This window comes from Canis aureus, chromosome X (genome assembly GCF_053574225.1).
Source record: "Canis aureus isolate CA01 chromosome X, VMU_Caureus_v.1.0, whole genome shotgun sequence".
Taxonomy (NCBI): Eukaryota; Metazoa; Chordata; class Mammalia; order Carnivora; family Canidae; genus Canis; species Canis aureus.
The window spans coordinates 1,221,627-1,231,870 of NC_135649.1; the positions used below are offsets into that span (position 1 = coordinate 1,221,627).

The 10,244-nt window shown below is 56.9% G+C and overlaps 2 protein-coding genes across 5 annotated transcripts; one reads left to right on the forward strand and one right to left on the reverse strand.

Annotated features, from left to right (window-relative positions):
- Nucleotides 1–1,975: 1,975 nt before the first annotated feature.
- On the reverse strand, nt 1,976–7,086 carry LOC144307974 (sodium- and chloride-dependent creatine transporter 1-like). 4 transcript variants are annotated; one of them, XR_013374608.1, is made up of 5 exons: nt 6,986–7,086; nt 6,601–6,739; nt 5,855–6,483; nt 3,344–3,475; nt 1,976–2,113 (listed from the first exon to the last, which is right to left on the reverse strand). XR_013374608.1 is itself a non-coding variant. In XM_077888094.1 (3 exons), exons 1-3 carry the CDS (start codon nt 7,061–7,063, stop codon nt 6,398–6,400), a joined length of 303 nt encoding a protein of 100 aa, XP_077744220.1. In that variant the 5' UTR covers nt 7,064–7,086; the 3' UTR covers nt 2,006–6,397. The 4 variants fall into 4 exon arrangements, 1 of the variants encoding a protein (XP_077744220.1); XR_013374609.1 differs by adding an exon at nt 2,232–2,304 and having other exon boundaries at nt 2,001–2,113; nt 3,344–6,483; XR_013374607.1 differs by having other exon boundaries at nt 3,344–6,483.
- A 381-nt stretch (nt 7,087–7,467) lies between these two features.
- On the forward strand, nt 7,468–9,045 carry LOC144309193 (EKC/KEOPS complex subunit LAGE3-like). The gene is made up of 3 exons (XM_077890388.1): nt 7,468–7,692; nt 8,337–8,465; nt 8,693–9,045. The coding sequence occupies exons 1-3, from the start codon at nt 7,481–7,483 to the stop codon at nt 8,835–8,837; spliced, it is 486 nt and encodes a 161-aa protein (XP_077746514.1). The 5' UTR covers nt 7,468–7,480; the 3' UTR covers nt 8,838–9,045.
- Nucleotides 9,046–10,244: the final 1,199 nt, after the last annotated feature.

Here is a 10,244-nt window from a genome sequence, read left to right on the forward strand (position 1 = left end):
TGCACAAAGTCCCCCCATAGTATAAGGGGAGCCACGTGAGGGGCAGGGGGGACGGGGAGGAGGTCTGTTCCCCCTGGTGGGGCTGGCGGGGTGTGTAGCTGCCCCCCACCTCTCCCTACTTCTCGCCCCTCAATAAAATGATCTTAAACCGCAAAAAATTAAAAATGAAAATGATTTTTAATATGCATACTTGATTGTTTATTAATATGGCTTGTTTTTATATATTGCTAACACATAATTATATAACATAAAAACAAACAGATTAATCACCTTAAAATATTTAACCACACAGACCTTTAAAGCAAAAGGAATAATCGTGTCACGGGGCTTTAATGTGTATAAAGGCGATAGGTGGGAGAGCTACGTTGAATGAATGACGGGAAAAGGAGTCGAATGGGACAATATACAATATACAATGGGACAATACAAAGAGTACATCTAAATCAATACGTAGAAGAAATGCAGTGAATATAAAATAGCATGGAAATATGTGTGTGAATACATGTACAATGTTTTTGGTGTACATAAATTATTCCAATGAAATACTTAGGAGGATCACGTTGGATATAAAGCGCAAGAACTACGTTGTGCCTATAAAAGAATGCATACGGCACACCATGGAACCTACAGTCATTACAAGGATATTAATCCAATCCCACCAACAATCCTATCTGACAACCTAGGCGAAATGGAGTAAATTCTTCAAAGACACAACGTGCTAAGAGCCACGCAAGACGATGTAGCAAATGCGCAAAGGCCTAGATGTATTAGAGATAATGAGTCCGTAATTAAAACCCTTCCAAAGGAGAACACGCAAGGCCAGGATAGTTTCACCGGAAAATCGTACCAAATACGGAAGGAAGAAATTATACCAATTCTCTACAATCTCTTCCAGAAGACAGAAGCGCAGGAAATACTTCCGAAGCCACTCTACGAGGCCAGCGTTACCCTAACACCAAAACCAAACAGACACAGTGTAAGAAAGCTACAGACCGCTCTCTCTCGCCAACACAGATGCAAAAGTCCTCAAGAAAATTTTATCAAATCGAGGGGGATCCCCGGGCGGCTCAGCGATTTGGCACCTGCCTTCGGCCCGGGGCGTGGTCCTGGGGTCTCGGGATCGAGTCCCTCGTCGGGCGCCTTGCATGGAGCCTGCTTCTCCCTCTAACTGGGTCTCTGCCTCTCTTTCTCTCTCTCTCTCTCTCTGTCTCTCATGAATAAATAAATAAAAATCTTTAAGAAAAAGAAACTATTATCAAATCAAATCCAATAACGTATCCGACGAACTACGCATCACTACGAAGTGAAATTTATCCCATGCGTGCAAGGATGGCGCAACGTGTGAAGATCAGTTAACATGCTCTATCACATCAATAGGCTAAAAAAGACAAATTATATAATCTGATCAAGATACCAGAAAAGGGTTTGGCATAATTCAACCCCTACTCTCGATCGAAACGTGCTCAGCAAACTAGGACTAGAAGGTAACTTCCTAAGCTCGATAAGGAACATCTGTAAAGCAATCGACGGTTAACATTCCTACTGAATGGTGAGAAATTAAAAGCTTCCCTGTTAAGATCGGGAACTCGCAAGGAGGGGATCCCTGAGTGGCTCAGCGGTTTGGCGCCTGCCTTTGCCCAGGGTGTGACCCTGGAGTCCGGGGATCGAGTCCCACGTCGGGCTCCCTGCGTGGAGCCTGCTTCTCCCTCTGCCTGGTCTGTGTCTCTCATAGGTAAATACATAAAATCTTTTTTTACAAAAGTAAAATAATTTACTTTTTTCTAATTTTTTTTTAATTTCTATTTATTTATGATAGTCACACAGAGAGAGAGAGAGAAAAGCAGAGACATAGGCAGAGGGAGAAGCAGGCTCCATGCACCGGGGGCCCGACGTGGGATTCGATCCCGGGTCTCCAGGATCACGCGCCCCGGGCCAAAGGCAGGCGCTAAACCGCTGCGCCACCCAGGGATCCCAAAAGTAAAATAATTTAAACAGAGAGGCTTTGAGGGACAAATCGACATACAGATTACAATTCAGGAAACAATAGAAGGTTCACAAACATACCTCGTCCAGAAGACCAAATCAGCAGGCAGGTGTCATCTAACACGTGATGCTGGGGAAAAAAGCAAAAATCCTGTCAGCTTTTCACAGCAAAATTATTCTTAGGCGGATAAGAAGAGGTAAATATAAGACAGGAAACTTTTTAAAGATATTCTATTGACAATACACACTCAAGACGAAGGGAAACCTCTGCATCAAACAGGCAACGGAAGGGATCACACGTCAAACCTGGTGCGTACCGACCTATGAATAAAGAGGCAATTGAAGACACATCTGCCATCTGTATAACAAAACACTAATATCCTATTAATTGTAAAAGCTCATTATAAAGGGTTAAAATATCCAAGCCATGAGGATACAAAAACAAAGCGAACCAAAAGGATGACAAGACAATTCTCAGAGAGGGAGGAACAGAATGACTTGTTAGTCAACTATGAAAAAACTCAGGGCGGTTAATAAAGAAACGTGCATCGAAAGAAACTACCACTTTCCCCGATGCAGACAGCAGGGCGGTACGGGGAGGTCCGACCCCGGGGGAGGAGGTCGACCCATACACCTTCCCACCCACACTGGCCAAGATCCTAGAGCCTTCGTGCTGAGGGACCCGTCGCAAAGCCTCTGGGATAAACTCGCGCACGTGTGCTTTGTGTTCTACAAATACACACATGGTCGTAGTGACAGACGATGTCACCGTCACAGAGGAACGTACACTGGGCCGCCCCGCAGCACCGGGTCTGCGGTCGCCGCACCCCCACAGCGGCACTGCCCCACGGGGTATCCCGAACCCCAAGTGGCTGTTGAGCACACTCAACGGGGGGAGGGTGTAGGTGTCAAGTGCACGCGGAATTAGGAAAACACCGTGACTGGAATGCAAAATACCTCGTTAATACTCTTACTGACTATACACGGCCCAACGATCATATGTGGGATAGGACTGGGTTCAGTAGAACGGATGGAAATTATTTTGTCCCTTTTTTTTTTTTTTTTTTTCTTGGCTCCCTTAGTAAGTTCCCAAAGAGTTTCTCCTGCACGTTTTCGTGGTGAGTTCATTCCGGAGTGTGTCATGGGCTTTACCGTCCCGGGACACGGGGCCCTGCTGACCCTTACTAGTTACCGCTTTATTTAGGGAGGCTCTTAGCTTTGTACTTCCACGGGGCCACTTTGCTGAGTGCTCTTATTTGTAATGTTCTCCAGTAGGATCACCGTGTGTTGTCAGGCAGGCAGTCATAGCATCCTGAAATGATGATTACTGTACCTCCTTCTGTTAGATATTTCTACTTACGTCTTTTTTCCGTGCCTGGTTTAATTTTCTACTTGACACGATAATCGCGTGGAATCATAGTGGTCATACGCAGTATGTGTGTTTTGCTCCAGACTTCAATGGAGATGCTCCTCCTGCTCTTTGGATTCTGAACTGTTGGTAGAAATACGTAATGTAAAGTAAGAATTCCCCTCGTCTGACTATATCAATGTTTTTTTCCTTTTTATAAAGCAAAAAGGACATTCGATCTTGTTGGAGGCTTCTGTAACGTCTGTGGAGAAATGATCACGTGGTTCTTCACTTTAGATCGATTAAAATGGTGTACGATTTCCACAGATTTTCTAACACGGAACCATCCTTACACTCCCCAATCAATCCCTCTTGGTCACGTTTTATTTTTTTATCGAGGCGTAGCTGACGTACAGTACTATGTTAGTTTCCGATGCACGGCACAGGGATTCAACAGTTTTATACGTAGGAGGCGACCACCAGGATGGGTCTAGCTACCACCTGTCACCACGCAAAGTTGTTAAGATACAACTGACTGGGATCCCTGGGTGGCTCAGCGGTTCGGCGCCTGCCTTTGGCTCAGGGCCCGATCATGGAGCCCCCGGGTCGAGTCCCACGCCGGGCTCCCGGTGCATGGAGCCGGCTGCTCCCTCTGCCTGTGTCTCTGCCTCTCTCTCTCTCTCTCTCTGTCTATCATGAATAAATAAATAAAATATTTAAAAAGTATATAATTGAGTACATTCCCTATGGTGTACATTGCATCCCTGGGTCTTATTTATTTTAAAACTGGAAGTTTTGTACCTCTTAATCTCCTTCCCCTATTTTACTTATCCTCCCACTCGCTGGTGGTCTGTGAAGCACCAGATCGTTCTCTGTATCCTAAGTGTTTGTGCTTTATTTCGTTTTTTTACATTCCACATACAAGTGAAATCGTACCACTTCTCAAATTTATCAGTTGTGTTATTTTCCTGATTAACTGACTCCTGCATTTTTATTGCATGTTTCCTTCCCTAGTTATTCTTTGGCTTATTTCTGGCCTGTGTCCTCATGATTTGCAGTGGATACTTTATTCATTTTCATATTTTCTGGCTCATTCACACAAGTAGGTAAGGCTATATACATGTTTTTCCTGGGCTTTTTTGGAAAGATTTTATTTATTTATTCATGAGAGACAGAGAGAGAGGCTGAGACACAGGCAGAGGGAGGAGCAGGCCCGAAGCAGGGAGCCCGACAGGTCTTTGAAGCCATTGTGTTATCCTTGTCATTTTCTAGATACTCTTAAGTTTTCTCCTGGATATATTCTTTGAATCGACGTTTAAGGCGGTATTTAAAATTTTCCAGATGACAGGGTGGCTTTCACTTTGTATATTTTTAAGGGTATTATGTATTTATTCATCACAGCACCGAATGGTAGAGGCAGAGAGAGAAGCAGGCTCCGTGCTCCCAGGTCTCTGTTTGGTGGGGGCCTGCTGCTCCCTCTCCCTCTGCCTGCTGCTCCCCCTGCTTGTGCGCACTCTGTGTGTGTGTGTCTGTGTCAACAAAATGAACATCTTTGAAAAAATACTGTAGCTTTACATAACCCACGTAGTCCCGTCTTATGCATACCACCCGGCACAAGAGAACTTCCTGTGATGATGGAAATGTTCTGTGAGATCCAGAAGCCGCTAGCCACACATGGCTATTAAGCACTCGACACCACACGAGTGTCCTTAAGGAAAGCAATTTTTGATTTCAATTAATTACAGGTAAATAGTCACAGATGACCAGCGGCCACCATATAGGACAGTGCAGCTCTGGACAGTGTCTTTATTCCCACGATGGGCATCAAGTGTCCCTCCTTCCCTTTCCACAACCATTCACATTGATCACATTGTACTTTTCTCTAAATGCTTATGTTTCTACATTTATTTATTCATTTTCTAAATGAATTTATTTATTTATTCATGAGAGACACACACAGAGAGAGGCAGAGACGCAGGCAGAGACGCAGGCAGAGGGAGAAGCAGGCCCCATGCAGGGAGCCCGATGCGGGACTCGATCCTGGGACTCGAGGACCACGCCCCGGGCCGAAGGCAGGCGGCGAACCGCTGAGCCACCCAGGGAAGCCCGGCGTATTATTTTCATGTTGAGTCACACAGGTCCCAGAAGCAAGAAAAGCAAGGAGGAGAAGAGAAAGACGATCAGCAAAGTAGAGAGGCTGCAGGTCAGGATCACAATTACGATCTAGTTACAGACGACGGCCTCGACGAAGACGCTGCGCGTCTATAAAGCACTGAGCTCCCGTTATCAACCTCCCTGTACTTGACCCTTGAACAAAACAGGTTTGAATCTGAGGGGCCCACTCCTGTGCTGAAGTTTTCAACAAACACAGCCTAGGACTAAGGTTTTTTTCTCCTGTTTCTGGTTTTATTCACATTTCTCTTCCCCCGCTCACCTCCTGGGCAGAAGGCAGTCTGTGGCATACATACCCCGCAGCAGGCCTGTCACTCAGCTGTTTATGCCGTCGGCGAGGCACGCACTCACCGGTAGCCTGTTGGTAGTAAGGTTTCGAGGGAGTCGAGGGTCACACGCATTCTTCTGTGGTGCGGGGTGGCGGCTCTGTTGTGCAAGGGTCGAGTGTACTTCTCGGGGATTTAAAGAGGGAATTTGAGCATGCTCGACGTTTCCAGCTTTAGACTGTCCCTGTGTACTCATTCCGTGTTGCAGGTGTCTTTAATTTTTTTCCCCAAGATTAACTTGCCAAGTTGACACAGAGAGAGAGGGGGGGAGAGCGCGAGCGAGCGAGCGCACAAGCGGGAGGGGCTGCCGAGGGAGAGGGAGAGGCAGGCTCCGTGGTGAGCAGGGAACCCCACGTGGGGCTGGATCGCAACCCCCGCGAGCATGACGTGAGCCCCCACGGCAGGTGCTCAACCGAGCCGCCCAGGCGCCCTCCGTGTGTCCTGAGACCGACTTGCCTTTTCGTGCAAAGTTGGTCAGCGCCGCTGAGAGCCTCCACGAGGCATAAACCCGGGCTGGAGAGGGGCAGGAGGCGGTCGCCGGCCTCCGAGGAGGACCCAGCGTTCTGGCTCACGGCAGGCGATACGGCGTCAGCGCACGATCCATCCTTCTCTTCGGAAACTCCCACCCCGTGCTCGCAACGCACCGCTGCCGGGCTGGAAGGTAACCCGGGTCGGAGCGGCTGCCCACAGCTGGAGACAGGCCGGAGAAGGGGTGCGAGGGGCTGTGCGGCCCGGCCGCGCCCTCCTCCCGTTCCGCGCACGTGCCCTCACCTGCGAGCGGGGACCCCAGCTTGGACCAGTCGGGCTTGAGATGGTAGATGATGCCATCCAGGGCGCCGGGCAGCAGCACTCCGCGCACCAGCAGCACGACGAGGACCACGTAGGGGAAGGTAGCGGTGAAGTACACGATCTGCGGGGGGCGGGCGGCTCAGAGGGGGCCCCGGCCCGGCGGGATGGCCAGGGGACCAGGCCGGGGGCTCCGAGGTCCAGCGGGAGGCCGGCCGGCGGCCGCGCCGTCCTCCTCGAGGCCTCGGCTCCTCCCGGGGAGGCTGTGTGCTCGGCTCGGGCAGCAGCAGCAGCCCCGCGGCGCGCAGGACACCCACGGGGGTGGGGCAGGGGGACGGGCAGGGCCTGGACGGGGGGGGGTCGGGGGTACCTGTCCGACCGCCTCCAGATGCTCCAGGACCCGGCGCAGGTGATCAGCGGGCTGGGGCCAGGCGGGGCGGCGGCGCATGCGCGGGCTGGGCGGGTCGGAGTCACGTGCCAGCCGCCTCCCTAGCCCCCCCCCCCCCCCCCGTCCCTACCACCCCCCCGCCCCCCGCTCCTGCCAGGCTCGGCGCAGGCGCCCCAGGGAGCGCGGGTGACGTCAGCTGGCGAGAGGCGGGGCCTCCTGAGGTAGCCTCGGCCGCTTCGGGACGCGGGCCACGCGTTCCATCCGGGCATCTGCGCCCCCCCCACCCCGCGGGCTTGGCGGGAAGCAGCGACGTGCGGGCGGCGTGTGCGCAGGCGCCGTGCGTGCCCGCAGCGGCCTTGCGCGCCGAGGGGCGGGGCTTCGCGAGCGGGCGGGCGGGCGAGGCGGAGCCGTCGAGGAGGAGTGCGGGCGGCCTCGCGCGGGGCTCTGGGCAGGCGGGCGTAAGTGGCGGCGGCGGCCATGCAGGCCCCAGGGGACGGCGAGGGCGGCGCGGCAGGCGGGGCGGAGGGCGGCGCGGGCAGCCGTGAAGGCGAGGGTGGCCCGCGCCCCGAGGGAGCGGAGGGCGAGGCGGTCAGGGCCCCTCCCCAGGCCGAGGTTGCCCCGCAGCCCGCGGGGCCCCTTGGGGACGTGCCGCCCGAGGTCATGTTCGCCCCGAGCCGATTGCTGGAGTTGTATCTTTTCCGCGGAGGGGGCCCTGGGCGCGGGCGGCGGCGGGGTCGGTTGGGGGCGTGGCGGCCGCCCTGGGGGGGCGGGAGGGGCAGCGGGGCCAACGGCCTGGAGAGGCGACCTGAGGGGCCAAGGTTGGGGCCTAGGAGGGGACGGGGGCGGTTGGGGCCTAGGAGGGGACGGGGGCAGTTGGGGCCTAGGAGGGGACGGGGGCGCTTGGGGCCTAGGAGGGGACGGAGTCGCTTGGGGCCTAGGAGGGGACGAGGCGGTTGGGGCCTAGCAGGGGACGAGGCGGTTGGGGCCTAGGAGGGGACGGGGTCGCTTGGGGCCTAGGAGGGGACGGGGTCGCTTGGGGCCTAGCAGGGGACGAGGCGCTTGGGGCCTAGCAGGGGACGAGGCGCTTGGGGCCTAGGAGGGGACCGGGCCGCTTGGGGCCTGGGAGGAGACAGGCCCGCTTGGGGCCTGGGAGGGGACGGGGCTGCTTGGGGCCTAGGAGGGGACGGGGTCGCTTGGGGCCTGGGAGGGGACGGGCCCGCTTGGGGCCTGGGAGGAGACAGGGGCGGCCTGGGCGACCCTCTGCCTCGAGGGCTGAGCAGGCCTCGGGCCCCCGGAGATTGAGCAGCGGACGGTGCCTTAACCGCGCCCCCAGCAAGCTGACGGTGCCCTTCCGGACACCACTGGAGGCGGAGATGGCGCGCAGGTCCCTCGCACCGTATGTCCAGCGTCCCCGAGGACTAGTTCAGAAGGAGCTGACGGTGAACGGCAGCGCCCTGGCCATGTGAGTGCTGCGAGGCGGGGAGCGGCGGTCGGAGGCGGGGCGCGGGGTACGGGGAGGAGCGGGGGTCCCGGGGCGGGGGGCGGGGGTGGGGGGGGACGAGGAGGGGCGCACGGGCTGGGCGGGGGAAGGACGGGAGGGGCGCGGGTGCCGGGCGGTCCGTGTCTCCCCAGGCCCCCACGGAGGCCCTGCTCACCCCCAACCCCCCTGTTCCTTTGCCCGCCCTGCAGTAGATGGACTGCCGAGGACCCGGTCTTCTTCCGCATTTCCGTGAACGCCTTCCTGGACCAGCTGTCCCTGGTGATGCGAAACATTCGAGGCTTTGGGTCCCCGCCAATGCGAAGCCTGGGCCGGGGAAAGAGAACCGACACCTAAAGCCGCGCCCCCCGCCCCCGCAGGCGCGGCTCGGGCCGTCGTCGGTACCTGCCGTCGTTGCCGACCCGCTATCAGAGCCCCACGTTTTTCCCCCGCAGCGGGCCCCGGGTGCCTCCTGGTGCCCTCGAGTTCTTAGTTCTTTCCCTGGCCTCGGGGGAGCGGGCCCTGCTTGTTGGTTGCTGCAGAAAATAAAGCCGAGTTCACTGTTTCGGGTCTGAGGTTCTTTTCTCGGCTCCGGCGCCTCCAGGCTTCCTCGCCGTTGCTCTCCCTGGGGCGGGAGGTTCTGGGAGCCCCGTGCCGCCAGCACAAGGTTCTTGGCGACAGCCTGGGGAAGGGAAACTGCAGCCCCACGTCCAGGACTGAATGCTGTCGGGGTCCCGGAGTGCTCTCCCGGTTCCCCCCCCCCCCGCCCCCACCGTGCGGGTACCGCACCATATACCGGGCGGGCGACAGCTGGACGGGCTCTTTAAAGACTTTATTTCCTGCTTCCTGAAAAGCAGAGCGGCAAGGCCACAGGCGGCGGGAGAGGCAGGCCCCATGCGGGGAGCCCGACTCGGGACTCGACCCCGGGTCTCCGGGATCTCGCAGGGGGCCCCGAGGGGCCCTTAGAGCGCCAGCGCCGTCGCGCTCCGGGTCTCCCGTTGCGGGCGCTGACGCCAGGCGGTTCGCGGCCGGGGTCTCTGCGGGAACGCTCGCGTCCTCGCGCCGCACCCAGGAGGTGCGTTCACCGCGTTGGTCCCCTGCCTGGTCTTGAGCCGCTCGGTCCGCGGTCCACGGTCCGCGGCGCACGCTTGCCCTCCGGAAACACGCCCTCCCGCCGCTAGGCTGCTCTCCCCACGTCCCACCAGGCTGGCCGCCTGCCCGAGGAAACGGCGCGCTGGGAACGTGGGGAACAACCGCACGCCCGACTTGGGGATTTCCTGGCCCCCTGGCCCTGAGCACCATGGCCCCCACGCCCCCGCCAGGGGCGCCCCGGGCCTGGGCAGGTCACCGCCTGCGAGCCCCGCACTGAGGATTCCACCTTTGCGGCTGCGTCCCCCCCCCCCGCCCCCCAGCTTTGCTCCGGTGCTTCCTCTGCACGCAGACGGGTTCCCGTGAGCCTTGCTCCTAGGGGTACCGGGCCGGGGCGCCTGAGCGGACGCCTCCCTTCTGCTCCCGCCGAGGTCGCGGCCCTGGGCTGCAGCCTCGCACCCCTCTCCCTGCGCAGCGGGGAGTCGGCTTTTTGACGAGTCTCTGTCCCTCTGCCCGGCCCCTCCAATAAACAGATACACGGTTTTTGTTAAAAAGGCGAATCAGTGGCACCAGAGCAGCTCTTAGGGCAGAACCCGGTTTGCACCGCCCCGAGGCAGGCCCTTTCCCGGACCGGCCTGATGCGCCCCCGGCCCCGCCCGGGGTGAGGTCTCCCGT

Bases quoted from the DNA above. Each gene is read 5' to 3' on its own strand.
- LOC144307974 (XM_077888094.1), bottom strand. From the start codon at position 7,063: ATGCGCCGCCGCCCCGCCTGGCCCCAGCCCGCTGATCACCTGCGCCGG. The intron at 6,740-6,985 runs GTACCCCCGACC...CGCCCCCCGCAG, and splicing joins ATCTGGAGGCGGTCGGACAG to ATCGTGTACTTCACCGCTAC. The intron at 6,484-6,600 runs GTGAGGGCACGT...GTTACCTTCCAG, and splicing joins GCTGGGGTCCCCGCTCGCAG to CCCGGCAGCGGTGCGTTGCG.
- LOC144309193 (XM_077890388.1), top strand. From the start codon at position 7,481: ATGCAGGCCCCAGGGGACGGCGAGGGCGGCGCGGCAGGCGGGGCGGAG. The intron at 7,693-8,336 runs GTATCTTTTCCG...CCGCGCCCCCAG, and splicing joins CCGAGCCGATTGCTGGAGTT to CAAGCTGACGGTGCCCTTCC. The intron at 8,466-8,692 runs GTGAGTGCTGCG...CCCGCCCTGCAG, and splicing joins AACGGCAGCGCCCTGGCCAT to TAGATGGACTGCCGAGGACC.